Source organism: Hibiscus syriacus, unplaced genomic scaffold (assembly GCF_006381635.1).
Source record: "Hibiscus syriacus cultivar Baekdansim isolate YM2019G1 unplaced genomic scaffold, ASM638163v2 tig00111303_pilon, whole genome shotgun sequence".
NCBI classification, from domain to species: Eukaryota; Viridiplantae; Streptophyta; class Magnoliopsida; order Malvales; family Malvaceae; genus Hibiscus; species Hibiscus syriacus.
This window is the reverse complement of record NW_024063049.1, coordinates 707,132-725,658: the sequence shown is the minus strand read 5'-3', so window position 1 is coordinate 725,658 and position 18,527 is coordinate 707,132. Positions and strand designations below refer to the sequence as shown.

The following is an 18,527-nucleotide window of genomic DNA, read 5'->3' as shown; positions in this document are numbered from 1 at the left end:
TGAAGGAAAACCATTATGAGAAGTAGGCTTAGATTTTCCAGAGTGACTCCTATCACTCATTCCCACAGTAGCTTGTCGTGTGAGAAAGGCAAAGTCCTATCAATTAAATCTCGTATTTGTATTTTATTTTGCCTTGACATTTCCATTTGATTGTACTAAACACAATCCACTTTGCCACGACATATTCATTTGCTACCACACTATCATCATTCCATTTCCACACCAGTCATTCCATTTTGCTACATCATTATCATTTGTATATACCATCACTAACTTTACTTAGGTGATAGAGTAAAGTGCCTTGACAAACTTATTTGATTTCCTCCAATCCCTGTGGAGACGATATTCACTTATCGCTGTATTACTTGTTCGATTGTGTATACTTGCACATATATCTGCACCCATTTATAGTACTCATACCGAGCGGACACCTATAAACGAACATATTGTTCATGTTCGTTCGTTTAAATTTAACCGAACAAACGAACAAACACAAACAACTAAACGAACAAAATTTATTGTTTGTGTTCTTTCATTAAGGAATGCAGCTTGTTCGTGTTCATTTTTTAAAATGAAGAACGAACACAAACAAACAAACAAACATAAAATTAATTGGGTTTATATTTAAGAAGAGTGTTTTTCTTTTCAAATAATTTTATGGATTATATTTTCTTTAATTGATTTGGGTATTTTTGGTTTGGGTATTTTTGGTTGGGTTTAAAATTAATTTGATTTTAAAATATTAATGAGTTTTAAGTTAAAATTTATTAGGTCTTAATATTTTAAACGGGTTTGAAGATTGGATTGAATATAAACGAACGAACATAAGCGAACATAAATAAACGAACAAAACTAAATGAATGGATTACAGAACGTTCACTAATGTAAATGAAAGAACGAGCCCTTTGTTTGTGTCTGTTCATTTAATTATACGAACATAAAATCTGGTTCATGTTCGTTCGTTTAGTAAATAAATGAATATAAATGAACTTTTCGTTGAACGGTTCGCTAAACATTCGGTTCGTTTACGGGTTTACTTGTATTACACTTAAAATTTATATTTTTCGAAGATCACAACTAAATAAAAATTCAAGGATTTCAACCTATGTACGTATACAAATATAATATTTTATTTTATTCTTGATACTTTGACATGATAGATCTCGGATTTTGATTTCATATTTATTATGATTTAGTTATTTTAACGCTACTAAAGTTTATGGCTTTGTAAACGGGAAGTCAAATGAAAATGGTTTAACCTAGAACATGCAATTTAAGTCGGCAAGGTTTGTTTGAGAAAATTCGAATAGATCCATTTTCAGTTGAACAGAAATACAACAATTCTACATCAAACATAATCCCATCGGACTTGAAACAATGGTATTATTGACTATAAAATTACAGACATAAAGAAAAAGACTTCCAAAAATACAACATAAAAGAAAACTTCTTGGTGAGTAATTTGATGTTTCTCAAGCTCATTACCAACTTCCCTTTAAGAAGATTTGATGTTCTAAACGCATCAACTTCATGGAGGATGGCGGCTTCTCAAATAAAGCCGGTAAGTACCATCGATTTCGTATGTGCAAGAACAATGAACCTGCAAGTTATAAATGTCAATGTAAACATGTTAAAATTTATGTCTTTTAAATCGATATGTGAAAATTCGGTTCCTGGCATCCTGCCTTGATTTTCTTGCTGCTCCTTTACAGGTGATCGAGTTCCTGCCTTGATTTTCTTGATTTGCAATTTTTAAACTCTAACGTTTCATTTTGGATTAAAATAATTCCAATTTGTATGAAAGTTGTTAGTTGACTAACCGTCAAAATATTTTACTGATTAAATGAATCTACATAAATTAAAATATTGATGAGGTACGTCTAAATGAGAGTCGGGTGAATTGCTAAATGCTTGAGAAATGATCTCCCTTAGCACTATGGCACTCAATTTTAGGAGTATATCAATTTTACAACTGAACTTTTAAATAGTTTATTTTTTTAGCACAACACTTTTTGCCCTCCGCCGACAGCCAATCCATGCTTGTCACCGATTATATTTTATAGCAAGATCGATATCAAAACGTTTTCATTTCACTCATCTTTCTTCTCCTAGGATTGATTTTCCACAAAACCAACTCAAAATCGAAGAAAACTATTTAAAAGATCGATGTATTAATACTACGATCTCTTTCAATGACCATCCGATAAAACTACTTTTGAGGTATGTTGTTCATCTTCTTGAAACAATGCTTCCCATCATTCAGATTTTCGAACAAACACCCAAAATCTTGTAAATCTAAGAAATCTCCAAACATCTAAAAAAAATTAGTTTTTTGTTTAATTTTGTCAATTTCGAGTGAGTTTTATGGAAAACTAATCCCATGAGAAGAATGATGAATTAAATGTGAACGTTTTGGTACCGGTTTTACCACAAAAGACAATGGGTGACAAGTAGTGTTTGGCTACCAACAATGACTGAAAAGTGTAGTGCCAAAAAGAAAAATATTTGAAAGTTTAGTGAAAAATGGATACACCCTAAAGCTCAATGTCTAAAACGATTTTGTTTAAGGCATTAGAATAGCTGCACCAAAACGACATCATTTTAGTGTGACAGACCACGTTAGCAACGTTTACCCACATCTTCATCCTGTTAGTGACTTAATGACTAAGTGACATAATTAAATGCAAAACTAAAGTTCAATGTTATACTTGAGAAAATTGTAAGTTTAATGATATAAACTAGTCAACGAGCAAAGTTTTGTGATATATGATATAGTTTATTCTAAAAATAAAGAAAGAGAGAAAAAATAGATGTAAGATTAAACTAATTTCATTTGATGAAAATAATCATTCCTTTAATCACTAAAATTACTTACTATTTTAGCAAAGGAAATTTACGTCAACAATTGTATGAAAAATAAAATAAACAAATCAGAAATAAAAGTGTCATTTGGTATTAACAATATATTGTATAGTAAGTGTGAATGCTGCTACGATCCATTATCTCTCTTTTCTTTTCTTTTTATAATAGTCATGGCTCCAATGATTTAAGAAAAATATTAGAGAAGACTTAGGGAAGGGTCTTTCTTTATAAAAGTTGTCAATATCTCTTTTTTCCACTGTAATTATTATAATGCAAACATTATTTGTATAAATACTTTTTAAATCTCTTTACTTTTCACGAGCGATTAAGTAAACAAGGACAACCAAGAATGGTGTTAATTATTCATATTAATAATGACATATTTTGAACTAAAATTGATTGATTAAGTAAACAAGGACAACTAAGTATGGTGTTAATTATTCATATTAATACATGACATAATTTGAACAAAAATGGATTGATTTTTGTTGTTGTTGCAAATAACAGTGGATAGCTTAGCAGTTTATTGAATTTTAATTTCTTTTATTTTAGCAAACGACTCAAAACAACTAAAAAAATACTTTTCATAAAAAATATTTAAAAAGAGACTTAAAATAATATGAACATAATTTATTTTATACTCTTTTATAAAATATTATATGATAAATAATTTAATAATTTGATAATCATTTTTTTATAAAAGAGACGTATAAAATAATATAACATAATATATTTCATGTTCTATCTGAATATGAATTTTGAGTAAATAAAAAAAAATCTAAATACACATTATATAATATGATATGTGTAGCTGTCCAATACATTTTTATTATATTTTTTTTATAGAATTGTCATGACCCAAAAGATTAAAATAAATATGTAAATAGACTTGACTTTAGTAGATTGAATATCGTTTTGATAGAATAAATTAAGAGAGAGAAAATCGTGAAAACTTGTTATCATCTCTTTTCATAATTTTATGATTTAAAATTTAGGGTTTAGTTTCACTCTAATAACAAAATAAAAAAATTATCAACACATTACAAATGTTTCGCCCGTACAAAAATTGATACTGCGAGAAATAGAATCGATAAGTTTATTAAGTAATCTCAATGGTAAAAAGAATCATTTTTTAGAGATTTATTTTATTAATTTAGGGTACTTACAAGTGGTAGTAATATGTTTTAAAAATTTGAAATTCAAATAATTGTATTTACAAAATATATATGAATTATCAATAATTAAAAAAGATGTATTCAAAACTTGAAAATAAAAGAGGCTGAAGGTGCTCAAATGATTTATCTTCCTAATCATTACAAGTATTTCATTCTAAAATTACAATTTTGTTATTGATCCAATATGATTTTTTAATAATTACGATTTTTTTTAATTTTTCAATTCTAAATCTTGCAATCTAATTTTCTGATCATCGAAGATTGTTAGAATTTAATATTGTTACAAAACAAAAACATTAGCATTGACTAACGAATAATAATCAATAATAAAGGGATTAAAACTATTTATTGTGTTGTGATAAAAGTCACAATCTTAGAAGTAATTTCATCCGAACTGATGTAATTCCGAAGGTGGATATCACCTTAGAAGTAATTTACATGATCAATTGAAAAGCAGAGCATGGAGTAGAACCATGTTGAAAATAAGCAATCCGCATGACTAGCATTCCAAGCTTCTTAGTCCTGTCCACATCATATTTGTTACATCATAAGAAAGCCTTGTCAGTGTTGCTGCAAAGAGAATGCAATAATAACGGCGAAATGATTGTTTTTGGATTATTTTGAACTCGGGTAGTAAAGAATTGGGTGATATTGATTACCTTCCGGAATAAATTTATTTGGTATCAAGTGGAATGGAACAGCTGTTGAAGAATGTATGTGAACTCATGCTGACAAAAAGGGACATTCATTATCAGACAACTGCAATTCTGAGATTCCATATATGATATAAAAGCATAAAGCAATTACGTAATTACCACCTCTTTTCCGAATATATATTCTTGAAATACTCCAATGCCCTACTGTAGGTCTTGCACAAGATCCTGAAGATAGAAAACAAGTAAGCAATATTCAGATGTTGAGAATAGAAAACACGATATATTGTTGTGAAAGTGAATAAATGGAAAGGGTAGGAAGCGCCCACCCCATTCACCAAAATGCGTGGGATGTGAGCAATCTTATGCCAATCCTCACCAATGTCCTTCTGGCATCTTTCCCCCAAATGGGGACTATCTTCTATACATAAGTATTCCAAATTTGTGAGCAAAGAAAGCCAGCTCGGAATCTTGTCATTGCCCCTCCATCCTATCAAACGGAGACGCTTCAGATTAGGATGGGGCTGGAGGTCTTCAAGTGACTTCTCTTCATCATCTGTAGTGTCGCCCCATTCTAAACCCAATGATTCCAAATGTTTCTTCTCTTTTAAATTAGCAGCCCTGAACTCCTCTTTTGCATTTTTCACCAATCCCAAATTTGATATCCATAGCATTCCCCTCAAATTGTTAAGCCCACCCAATTCCCTTAGATCTGCAGCAGCAGCAGCAGCAGCACGGGAACCACGTTTATCCACCACAAACAGGCTTAACTTCTGAAGCGAAGTCAGCTTCCCTATTCCACGTGGCATACGAGTTAAGCGATAACAACCAAGACATGAAAGATGGGTAAGATTCACCAATTTTTCAATCTTCTCTGGCAATTCTTTAAGCTGCAAACAATTGTAAAGTTTCAGCACTTGCAAATTTAGTAAATTGCAAATACTCTTCGGGAGGATCTGAAGATCTGTATTCCAAGAGAGGTCAAGGTACCTCAGATGTTTCAACTTATGAACGGAGCGTGGAACTATATCAAGATTTAAATGATCCAATTCTAACACACGCAAACACCTACAGTTTGAAATTATTAAATTCCAAATCGTCTCACTCCTATTTCTATTTTTCTGACAAAGTTCGTAACTTCCTTCCCTTGAAAGAAGGAAATATTTGAAAATCAATTGTTATATGACGACATATTTCATCAACCTCACTTGTATTGGAATTTGAGTCTAAAATTCTACTCTCTCTCCCTGCTACTGATTCAGCAAGATCATGCATTAAATCATGCATTTTACATGTCATTCCCCAGTCTTCATAATCTTCTATCTCTTGAAAGAAACTTCTTTCCGCTAAGTCTTTAAAATAATCCAACCCAATCTCTTCGAGTGATTGATTCGGCTCTGATTGCTTTACAAAACCTTGTGCAATCCAAAGTTGAACAAGTGTTTGTACTTGGATTGTATGATCTTTTGGGTACAGTCTGCAATAAGCAAAGCAATGCTTCAAATGGGCTGGAAGATGGTCATAACTCAGTTTGAGTGTAGGCGAAATTTCACCATCTTTTTGAGATATTCTAGCAAATTCATTATCTTTGAAAGAACGCCACTCTCTTTCAGTTTCTTTAATGGATAACGTACTAGCTATAGTCCTTATGACTAAGGGAACCCCACCGCACCTTTCCAAAATCTGCGTTCCTGTATCCAAAAAGACTGGATTTGTTGAGTCCGCATCTCTTTGCTCAAATGCTATTTGTTTGAACAAAGACCAAGCGTCATCATCAGACAAGCCTTTCAAAACATAGGGTTGACATTTACTAGTAACCTTTGCTACTCTATGAGAGCGAGTAGTTACTATTATTCTACTTCCTCTAGTCCCACCCATCAGTAACTTCTTTAAGCTAAACCATTGTTCTCCCTCCTCGTTCCAAATATCATCCAAAACAAGCAAGTATTTTTTCCCATCAATTTTATCTCGAAGCTGTGTTTGCAATTGATCCATCTCGAGATTTTGATTGGGTGCTTGATGAGTCACTGATTTGATAATGTTTGCCACTATTGTTTTCACATCAAAAACATCGGAAACACAAACCCACATCCTCAACTCAAAATGATCTTTAACCCTTTCATGATTATAGATAAGCTGCGCCAACGCAGTCTTTCCCAAGCCTCCAATCCCCACGATTGGAACCATGATAACATTCTCTTCACTTTGAAACTCATTGTCTTGCAAGAGTTCTAGAAGAGCTGCTTTATCATCTTCTCTCCCTATTATCTCATCTTTACCCACAAAAGAGTGTGTTTGCTGCCTCCTTTTGGCCATGAAAAGGGTTTCAACCGAAAGGTCACGCTCTACCAACTTTAACTCACTGGCCTGACCTTGAATGGAAGTAAATCTGGCCTTAATGGCCTTGATTTTACGACCCATTTTGAGGCCATAAGCAAACTGGTTTGATCTTGAGAAGAAATCACGTACCTCTTTCGTCAGCTTGTTCCCACTCATCAGATCCTTCCGCAAGGCTTCAGTATGGACATCATCCACCAAGTCTTCCGCATCATACAGTGCATCTTTCAGCTCATGAAGCCAAACTTTGACAAGATTGCTGGTCACCGATCGCTCCTCCGCGTCAAGCAGCACAGCTTGGATTCTGGTGATGGTGCGTTTGAGATTGTCGAGGTCATCTTTGAAATTCCACCACAGTCCGATTTGAGAGAGAGCACTGGAGCCCAATTTGGTAATGAGCCGTGCGGCGATGTCGAAAGCAATTGCTTCGGCCATTGGAGGTTGAAACAGAAAGAAGGCAAAGGTGTTAAGTTGTTTGCAAGAGGAGATGAAATGAAATGCAGGTGTTGATAATACATTAGTATATTATAGATTTTTGGTTGGACTGCATGACCCAGCAGCTAGGGCACGTGTGCTGTTTCTTTCTCCCACTATTAAATTGTTACAGCAAAGTAGGAAGACGACATAGAAGCTTTCAATGGTGTAAGCCAAGTCCTCCTTGTAGTCTCCATGATTAAAGCAAATCAAAGCAAAGCAGGGTCCTTCGGCCTCAAATGTCAAAAGTTAGGCTTTTTTTATTTAAAAGATCATGACCATTCCAAGAAATTCCCTATCATTTTCCATTGAAAAGTTCTTTTGTTCTGAAATCAACCCGTATTCTTTCAAAATAATATGACATATTAAATTAGGGTTCGGATAAAGATCATATCAACAATTTCCAATGGTTGAGTCTAATGGCTATGGCATATAACATATGTTTCGAATAAATGTGCATGTCTTCTTTTGGCTCTTCCATTGAACATTACTTATTAGATGGCTGCAATTGTGAGGATTACTATGATTTAAAGTTATCAAAACCAGTACATGGAAGATGGGTAAGATACACTAATTTTTCAATTTTTTTTGTCATTCTTCAAGAAGATAACAATAGTCAAGTTTCAACACTTTGCAAATTTTGTAACTTTCAAATACTCTTTGGTAGGATCTCAAGATCTTCATTCCCAGAAAGATCAAGATATTTCAAATTTATGAATGGAGCGTGAAACAAGATTTACATGATCCAATCCCAACACACACAAACGTGTACATCTAGATTTTATTAAATTTCATGTTGCCTCTGTTTTGATTTTTATGATTAGCAAATTATAACAACGATAGTGTATTAATTTATGATTGTCGGAATTAAATTAAATTGATGAAAAATGTTAAAATTTAATTATTTAATTAGTTGTATTAACTAAATTATCTCAGTAGTTAAAGGATGGTTATTACTCTAGAGGTATCATATTTGAATACTAGAGACTGCAAAGGTGTTTGAGCTTTCATTGTCAACTGATTGTGAATCTTTAAAAAAAATATTATCTTGTAATTATCTTAAATCAACAAGAGATTATTTAATTGATTAAAATAATAAGATGGAACTTAAAATTAATGATCCGATCGATTTAACGATTCATTTTCACGTGTTATACAAAAAAAAAAGTTAGGCATATAATAAACAAAAGCTTAAAGAACTCAACGCCATCCGACCAGTATTCATCACGGGCACGAAAACCCAATCACATACGCCATCTCATCGAAGAGATCAACTTATGTAGCATCCTACGTGTACGTGTCACTCTCCCTGTTCCAAAATTATATAGAAACACACACCAGCTTTAACCGTTTAAAATTCTCAGCTCTTTTCTGCAATTTCCCGGAAAGAAGATTTTGTCGTTTGATAACGGAACCCTAAGCTGAATTTTTCGCTCCATGAATAACGATAGGCAAGCGCCGGCGGTGTCGGTGACGGGAGTGGCGTCGTCGAGTTCGAGGGCTTTCTCGTTCATTTCGAGAGGGTGGAGAGAGGTACGCGACTCGGCCGACTCGGATTTGCAACTGATGAAAGATCGTGCGAACTCGTTCAAGATTATCGCGGCGAGTTTCGACAGAGAAATTGAGAACTTAATTAACTCAGCGACCCCGCCCTTATGACATCTCATCCCCATCTCCGAATTCGTTCTAACTTTAACGTTTGCAAAGTGGTTAGGCAATGCATCTCGTCCGAAAGCGATGTTAAGTTGGGAAAATCATTGAGATGGAGATCTCTCAGATTTGTTAGATGTTGAAGCAACTTTGGAAGATTCCGACAAGTTGGAATATTTTGTAGATACAGAACACGTAGGCATGTATAGCCTTGGAATGTTTGGATGCCATCTGCACATAACTCCAGCTCCTAGCAGTTTGTTATTTTAAGCGTTTCAAGGGAGGTGAGATGTTGGAAACAGTAAAGAGTTACCTCAGTCCACTGCAATTCGCAATTTCCAGTGTTTTCAACTGAACATGATGTTGAAGCCAAAGGAGAAGAGACGCCAGCTGTGGAATGTTGGCAATACTCAAAGAAGAGAGATTCTCCGAACGGCACTCATCTAGCGTGCTTTGGTCCAGTTCCTTAACATTCTTCAAACGTAAGCATTTCAATTTGGAGAGAGGAAGAGAATAGGTTGATGGAGTCATACTAGTGATGCTCATCTGAATGGTCTGCTTCAAATGCCTTGAACTGTTGTTGATCAAGGTTAGTTCCTCATCGAGTGATGGATACAGCGGCATTGAAGTCAAAGGGCAATCTTCAATGTGTAAACTAGAAAGACGAGGAAATTCCCTGTTTGATGTTCCTATAACTGTTCTGTCATCATTGTTATGATCATCAATCGGCCTTTCTCTCCACCAACTCTTCATGTCTGGACATTTCTTGAGACTAAGATACATAAGCGATGGGAAGAATGATTCTGATTCTCCTCGTCTTCCATTTGGGTCACTATCGTCCATGTACTCTAGCTCGATTAAGAACTCAATCCACAGCCGTTGAAGACGAGGCAATTGAGAAAACGAAGGTAGATGTTTCAATTTATGAAAATCTCGTATTGAAATATTAGTGAGATTTGTGAGTGTCGCGACCATCTTTCGGTTGGGCCCGAAATTGGGCTTCGACTTGAAAAAAATAGGTTAGAGTCGTCACCGATCATTTAAAAATAAATTTTAGGTTGATCGGACACCATCTTACCTGATCTGCGTTTTACCATAAATATATCGAGTTCAGGAGTCGGTTACAATCAAGGAAGGATTAGCACCCTTGTACTGACCTTTCGGTACCAATTAATTTTTCGGTTGTCTTAATTGCAAAAATTTGAAATTTAAATTATAAAACCCGATTCAAATTACTTACCTTTGATTGGTTAAAAAATCCCCTAAAAAGTCAAAAATGTTAGATAAGAAATAATAAATAAATATTAAAATAAATCAAATGGGAAAAAATAAATTAAAATTTTAAAAGTAATAAAATAAACGAAAAAGAAGAAACAAGCGAAAAGAAAAAAAATGTTAGTGAAAATAAAATAATAATTAAATAAAACTATTAAATCAAATCATGAATAAAATAGGGGTTAGATTGACAATAATCAAAGTTAAACATTAAAATTAAATTACAAAGAAATGGACTTTGTTACATGGTGCATCAAAGATGGAGGACCAAGAGAAGAATTTAACCACAATATTTGAAAGGCTATGGAGGATATTTACCCAAAATATCAATAAAACCAAAACTGACATTTCCATTCATTTGCGTGAGTGCTTCTGCCTTCTTTCTTCCTCAACTTGTGTGAGTTGCAGGAGTCATAAACAACATGTGGTCCTGGATCCAACAAGCAAGCCATCCACATCATCAACGTTGGTGATCAGTTCGCCCGACCACTCCGCTTACGAGCCATACGAAACAGTGGTTCCTTATCTCCACACATATAGCAAATTCGGGTCCTATGAAACCTTTAGCCATCATGATAGGGTCTCTTCGAACCCTTACCACGGTTGTTGAGGTCTCATCGTCGGGAGAAGAGAGTGGATTGGTCATTTTGGGATCGATGAGGTTTGGGAGATAAAAGGCTAGGGATTTTTTAAGAGTTTAAAGGAGCGTTTAGGGGCTTTGAGTTTTAAATTGAATGTTAGATAAGGAAAATGGAGGGTTCTAGTCTACATTATGGTTGTTTAGCTTGCTCTACAGCCGATGAACGAGATCGAATAGGTGTCTGTGAGGAGACAACCGCGTGAGTTGAGTTTGGGTTGAGAGAATAAAAAAAATGGGAAATGTTTCCTCCCTTTTCTGAACTTCCCTCGCATCTTCCATTTATGAACATCCCCCTCAAAGCCAACAACATTAATCCCAAGGGATTGAATAGAAAAAACGACAGCTTGAAGGACTTGTTTGCGTTGACCCATGATAGCTACGGAAGCTCCATGTTTCTCGAACTAAGTAGAGATCCCCCTAAAGTTTTGTTTGGAAAATAGAATATATAGAGATTGAGAGCCACCTCCAAAATGGCCCCGGATCAAGAAGCAAGTGTCCCACATCCATTAGTTGAGTGTGGAGTTGAAGCTAATATAGTGGGAGTAGTGGAGGTTGTTGGGTAGTGTTTGTGAGAAAAAGTCAATGAAAATGGTGTAGTGGGTTATGATTTTTTTTACTTTGGCTTTAATGGGTGTTGGATGCTGAGCCCGGATAAAAACTATGGTCTAAAGTTGCCCCTCTTTGCATATTTTTGTGTTAACAAGAATAGGGTAAAGATGAAAAAAGACAATAAGTTTTTGTCCGGTTCTCTTTGATTTGAGACTTGATACTGTTTGTTATGACACTAAGTTGATCCATTGGGCGTGATATCCTTCTTTGTGAAGTTGAAATCATGGATGACTCATTTGTTGTGAAGTTGAGTTGAACTCAAAGTATTGGGAAGTAGCTTCTGGATTGTCTTCTAGCCCAATATACTTTGTTGTGAAGCTAAAATTTGACTTGAATGAAACAGGTTTTTCATTGTTGTGTCACAGATGACTCCTTCGTCATGAATTTGGGTCAATCTTTTGGGTACGATATCATTCGTTGTGAAGTCAAAATCGTAGGTTAATCGAAAAGTGTCTCTTTGTTACCAATCTTGGTCGACCTTGGTCTTCTTCTTGATTTAAAGACCTGGGTGTGAAAATTTGACCGAAAAGTAGTTCTTTGTTGATGCAACGCAGTTGATACGCCCTCGACCTGAATGGAATCGAACTCGAAAGTCTTCATTGACAGATAGTCCTTCTTGCCTTGAGTTTTGTTGTACTAAGCTGAGAGATTACCCTAGATCTTCTTCTTGACTTAAAGACCTTGGTTTAAACTTCAACCAGAAAGTAGTTCCTCCCTTCTACCATGCGGTTGATATGTCATTGAGCTGAATGGAATCGAACTCGATAGTTTTTTGTTGACAGATAACCCTTATCGCCTTGAGCTATGCTGTAAATTTGATATGCCCTTGAGCTGAATGTAATTGAACTCGAGGGTTTGTTGACAGATAACCCTTCTCACCTTGAGTTATGCTGTAAATTTGGTATGCCTTTGAGCTGAATGTAATCAAACTCGAAGGTCTTTGTTGACAGATAGCCCTTCTTGCCTTGAGCTATGCTGTAATAGGCTGGGAGATAACCCTCTATTATTGTAGATGACTCATTTGTTGTGAAACTACATCAATCCACTCGAGCAAGATATTCTTTATCGTGAAGTTGAAATTGTGGATGGTTCCGTTGTTGTGAAGTTCAGCTTTGAATTGGACATCTTTCGTTGTGAATTTAAAATCCAATCTTGTGTAAGTTGCGTTGTTTCGAGTCCAATATCATTCGTTGTGAAGTTGAAATTGACTCTAAATAAAACTAGAAAGTTGTTTGTTGAGTCCAATATCCTTCGCTGTGAAGTTGAAATTGACTCTGAATGAAACTGGAAAGTTGTTTGTTGAGTCCAATATCCTTCGTTGTGAAGTTGAAATTGACTCTGAATGAAACTGGAAAGTTGTTTGTTGAGTCCAATATCCTTCGCTGCGAAGTTGAAATTAACTCTGAATGAAACTGGACAGTTGTTTATTGACAGACAACTTTTCTCGACTTAAGATGTGCTGTAAATTTCCTCTAAATGAATAATGACCCCCTCACGGGCCTAAGCCAACGTAAATCTTTGGATGACTCCCTTTCACGGGAAAACCCAGTGATAAATTCTGTCAGCCGGATATCATCCGTTGTGGAATTGAAATCTAGCTTGAAAACGATAACTGGAGACTAGTCACTCGTCGTTGAGTTAAGTCGAATTGAATTCATTATGGATTGTCTTTTGAACCAGTCTGAAGTTGATTCTAAGATCCGTCGATCTTTCAATTAGTCAAATTGGTTGAGGTGTATCTCCTCGCTGTTGAGTTAAGCAACCACCATCAATTTCTGAAGGTGTTTTTGAATCGAGTATCTTTCGTCTTGAAGTTGAAACTTGACTCTAAAAGCTTCAAAATTATATAGGCTAAAAATGATAAATGTGATGCTTTTAAGTATGTCTAATATGTATGCACAATGAATTATTTCTTGTTTTATCTCTTAGATGGAGCCTCATTCTTTGTCTGTTTGTTCCTGCATGTGGAGGAAAGACCTTCAGAAGATCTAATAATTCGCATCAGGATATTGAATTCCCAAATATGCCCCAATATTCGATGTTGAATCTCAAAAAATGCCCTAACATTTGATGTTGAATTTTCAAAGATGCCTCCATTGTTCCTCATTTCTTGCTTCAGCATTGATTCTAAGCATGAGCTTTGTGTCTGAGAGCCACATGTTATTTACCAAGATCCACTCTAGAGAGCTTGTCTTGTTTGAAAAATGTTTTTTCTTTTATTTTTCAAAGTTCTGAAAATATCAATTAAAAGAGTTTCAAAAAAGTTTTGAAAATATTGCCCCTTTCTCGGTTTTACAATTGAGACGAATCATAAAACTAGAGTTCATTGGATATTAAAGAATTAATTACATTGTTAATCATTCAATAAATTATAGTTATTTGACAAGTGTTAAGATCAAAGCTATCTTTGAGAAATGGTTAAGTAAGGAAATGATAAAAAAAAGTCTCAGGTTATTGTGCTTGGTCAAAGGTTTGGCATTTTTGTTTTTTTATGCTCAATGGTTTGATGGGGTATCTTGTATGCTCCTTTACTGAAAGTGTTCTCTGACTCCCAGCTTTCATGGTCACACTTATATTGTGTGATGCCTTACCAAGGAATTTGTATATTCGAGCCTCCTTTTCAGGTTTTTAACTCGAATCCTCCTTTGGTTTCAAGGTGTAATTAGAATCTATGTCTTGAACCCCCTTTATTATTTTTCTCTATCATGCATTAAAGATTTTAGAAAACTTTTTGCAAATAAAGATTAATCCTGATGGGCGGGATGAAATCTGAAGATAGTCTCTTCTATTCAGAAATCCATGTATGATTAGAAAAGACTTTTAAGGAACGTAACGTAGGCCATGGTTCATGGTTATGAAAGAAAAGGATAAATAGGCCCAAACAAGTGTTTCAGGGTATTGAACCAATGATCAATTCATTATGATGCCTTCAATCTTGTCTTACTTAATTTGAATCTGCTCATATGTGTTTCTCTTGATTTTCTCTGGATGCTCCTTGATCTTTGAGTGAAGTGATTTTGGAATGGTTATACTTGATCAATCTCATAATTTGAATCTCGATGCGTCATTTGAATCGAGAGAATCTTTGCATATGCGTCTTGTCTTCTTTTTTCTTCACTTTTCCTTTGTTTTTTGTTTATCTTTTTATTTTCTCTTTTTATTTTTTTTTCTCTTTTTTCTTTTTGTTCTGATTGGATCTTCGCACTTGGCATTTGGTTCACCTTTTGGTATCTCCTTTGGATTGATGTCTTCACTCATATGAGCAGATTTCTTCCACCTTGCCCCCCAGTGTGGAGAGTGATCCTTGGTTAGGATTGAATCAGAAGAAAAATACTATAGGCTCAAAAGGGGACACAAGGGATATATATTTCCTCCTGATGTGAAGGGATAAAGAAAGAAAGTCGTTCATCATTTCATACATGAAAGTCTTCACAGGAGAGGTATCCTCAGGGGGATAGATTTTTATGATTAATTTTATTCACATGAAAACAATGTATTTAATGCATGATAGAATTATTTCGAATGAATTTTTCTTTCTGCTTTTTGCTCCCAACATGTCTCAATGTTCAGGCTCCCTACGAGATGCCCCAAGTTGTGTCTTATAAGAATGCTCATGTTCAAATGAACAACTCAATGCCTTGAGTTTTAATGGTATAAAAATGTCAATTTTGAGTCTAAAAAGACAATGATGTGACTTTATTGACTCAAAGAAAGGTATGAGTACGACTCTTTGTGTATCTAAAAGATAAAAACAATGTTCAAAAATTTCAAAGGGTGGTAATGTCAAAATCTGGTCTTTTGGTAATGATCATGAGTTATTTTGGGTAAAGAATCAAGGTATTTTATTTTTGGGTTTGAGACAGAATAAGAAAGGTCTAATCTTGTCATATGTCAAAAATCTATAATTCTTGAAGAATTAAAAGAATCCTTAATTCATTTAAAATTTGAGGAACTAAAAATTTAAAATTTGTTAAATTATTCCACCTTAGAAGGTGGCATAAATTTAATTATTTAAAAGATTAAGCAAACATGAAAGATCAAAAGACGTGTTCAAACAAAACAATGCTCTAAGTGCAAATGGTAGATGCAATGCCCCCTTCTTCGAATTGTGCATGCCCCTGAATCAATCAGGTTTTGGATCTTGCACTTCAGTGCCTTACAGTTCTCAGAGGAATATCTGGAGCTTCCTATGTGGTGACTGCACACAGCTTCAATATCATAAATCTCAGGGAATGGGAACTCTTCTCTTAGATCATTATAGAAGGCTCAATCCTACAACCTACTGAACAAGCTTCTACCGTACTAATTTCAGTTTTTTCTTTAATTGTTCAAATCTTGCTTCCATGTGGTGTCACGTGATTAGGACCACTTCATCGAATCCTCCATGACTTAATTTCATGTTTATGAAAATGCTTAAAAATGAAATATAGATGAAAAAATGAAAAAAAATGCATGAAATGTTCGAAGCATTGATCCGAAAACGTGTCTGTTATTATAAATAATCCTTATTGGGAAAAAAGTGTTATTTCTTAATAGACAAAAAACCACTAAGTCTTCTAAATCCCGAACAACTTCTGACAGGTTGACTCGTCTTCTGCCTTCGTTTGTCACCTGTTGAATACCTTGTCGAACTACCTGGACTCCTCTGGCTAAACCATACAAGCGACGAGCTGCTTTTTGTACTTGTTCCCAGGAGTCTCGAATGGTTATATATCTGGTTTTCACTCTCTACTGAGTCAGTTCCCTAATGGAAACACCATTGAAAACCTCCATTAAAGGGAACTATCCGAAGTTTATTTGCCCATTTCTTGAATTCGTCAATGATGGCCTCCAATTTTAGTTAGGGTTTCGCCATCTTGTTCTTATTGTCTTTGAAGGGACACTCTAGGTCAGTAACCTTTTTTAATTACCCCTGCAACTTTTGCTAACTTAAAAGGTTGACGTTTGATACGCTTGGTGTATATCCCAGTCCATTCTGAGTATTTTCTGACCATAGCTGAACTTTTGAGCTTTTCATCTCTTGTATTATAACCAATTTTGTCAATTAATGCAAATTATTTACGTTTAACGAACACATTTTTTGTGGATCAAAACCTTTTTTGAATGATGTAAATGATGAAAAAAATGAAAGAGAACAAAAATGAAAAGAGTTAGTGAGGTAAATCAAAATAATAACGAAAATAAAAGGTTCTACCCCAAATGATATCTACCCCACATACTTATTATTCCTACCCGGACATGATCCCGCAAGTTGATTTTGAACAAGTCCTAACTGCATAGATTTCTAGTTCACATGCTTTGAATATAAAATAAGGCAAGAAACGAACTCAAAATAGCCTAGGGTTTGAAATGAGGTTTTGGATGTGCTCTAATTCCCTGTAGTCTCCCGGTTTAGGTTCTAAAAAGGTATTCGAGTTCTCCTTGCTGGTGCCCCCTTGGGCTTGCCAGACACTTAGTCCTAAGTCCATTACAAGCTTGTGTGGACTAAGTTAAACTCGAGAGGATACATTCCCTTATGTCTATGCGGTGAATAAATTCACACGAAGACATAAGGTATATGAATCCCGAAGGTTACTTGCTAGGCCTATACGAAGAATAAATTATCACGAAGGCGTCGCTTTCACCCCTACTTAAAAAGGTTCGGAGCTCGGGTATAGAACCTTAGATGGAAAAAGTTAAAGATCTGAAATCATTGAAAAAACGTCAGTACAACTATTTATTTAAAAAATAATCAAATATAAATAATTGGAATTGAATAAATAAATTAAAATTTAAACTTGCAATTTTCGCTCAAAAAGACAATCGGAAATTAATTCTGGCCTGACTCACTTTCCTGTCCCCAGCGGAGTCGCCAAGCTGTCGCGGCCGTCTTTCAGTTGGGCCCGAAATTGAGCTTCGACTTGAAAAAATGAGTTAGAGTCGCCATCGATCATTTAAAAACAAATTTTAGTTGATCGGACACCATCTTACATGATCTACGTTTTACCAGAAATATGTCGAGTTCGGGAGTCGATTACAGTCAAGGAAGGATTAGCACCCTTGTACTGCCCTTTCATTGTACTGCCCTTTCAGTGCCAATTAATTTGTTAGTTGTCTTAATTGCGAAAATTTGAAATTAAAATTAAAATTTTAAAACCCAATTCAAATTACTTACCTTTGATTGGTTAAAAAATTCCCCTAAAAAGTCAAAGATGTTAGATAAGAAATAATAAATAAGTATTAAATAAATCAAATGGGAAAAATAAAATAAAATAAAACAACAACAACAAAACCCTATTCCCATATGCAATGGGGTAAGGGAGAGGTAGGATAGTAGGCTGCCCCCAATACCAGGTTGAGAGCAGCTTCCGTGGAAGACCTTCGGCAGTTAGAAAAATTAAAAGTAAAGATAGAAATGTCATGCATGTATAAATAAATAAATAAATAGTTGAATGGTCTTCATATGCAGTCTACATATGTGCGTCTGAAATGTGAAGTAATCCCTGCAAATAAATCTCTGCTTAAAAATCTCTGCATATAGACAGAAACGTAAGACCCGACTAATATTTAAAAAGAGCAAAACTTGAAGTAAAGGATACACAAAATTCAACGATAGCAAGCAACGAGAAGGAATAAAGTCAAATGTGTTAAAACCTAAACTAAAGCAACACTACTCCACTACCGTAGTTCTAAGCCTTCATAAATTCCAATGACAGAAACGTATAAAAAGAAGAAGTCATGGAAATTACTACAAATGCATAAAAAGAAGACAGAGATGATATACCCTATGGATGTGATATGTACTACTCAGTTACCTTGATCTTAAGTCTTCATACTTTCCTATCAGAGGTCATGTCCTCAGTAAGGGCTAAA

At 34.8% G+C, this 18,527-nt stretch overlaps 2 protein-coding genes across 2 annotated transcripts; both read right to left on the bottom strand.

The window, feature by feature from the left end:
* Nucleotides 1–4,782: 4,782 nt before the first annotated feature.
* LOC120158065 (disease resistance protein RGA2-like) lies at nt 4,783–7,290 on the bottom strand. The gene is made up of 3 exons (XM_039168999.1): nt 7,160–7,290; nt 5,829–6,167; nt 4,783–5,797 (listed from the first exon to the last, which is right to left on the bottom strand). Exons 2-3 carry the CDS (start codon nt 5,987–5,989, stop codon nt 4,849–4,851), a joined length of 1,110 nt encoding a protein of 369 aa, XP_039024930.1. The 5' UTR covers nt 5,990–6,167; nt 7,160–7,290; the 3' UTR covers nt 4,783–4,848.
* LOC120158062 (putative disease resistance protein RGA3) lies at nt 6,045–7,462 on the bottom strand. Its single transcript, XM_039168998.1, has 2 exons — nt 6,165–7,462; nt 6,045–6,105 (listed from the first exon to the last, which is right to left on the bottom strand). The coding sequence occupies exons 1-2, from the start codon at nt 7,460–7,462 to the stop codon at nt 6,045–6,047; spliced, it is 1,359 nt and encodes a 452-aa protein (XP_039024929.1).
* Between the last annotated feature and the right edge of the window lie 11,065 nt (nt 7,463–18,527).

What these genes read in the sequence shown, in the direction of transcription:
- LOC120158062 (XM_039168998.1), bottom strand. Translation starts at nt 7,462, where the DNA reads ATGGCCGAAGCAATTGCTTTCGACATCGCCGCACGGCTCATTACCAAA. An exon ending in TGCTTTGCTTATTGCAGACT is followed by an intron (nt 6,106 to 6,164) that starts GTACCCAAAAGA and finishes GGATTGCACAAG; the next exon opens with GTTTTGTAAAGCAATCAGAG.
- LOC120158065 (XM_039168999.1), bottom strand. Translation starts at nt 5,989, where the DNA reads ATGACATGTAAAATGCATGATTTAATGCATGATCTTGCTGAATCAGTA. An exon ending in CCTTCTTTCAAGGGAAGGAA is followed by an intron (nt 5,798 to 5,828) that starts GTTACGAACTTT and finishes AAATAGAAATAG; the next exon opens with GAGTGAGACGATTTGGAATT.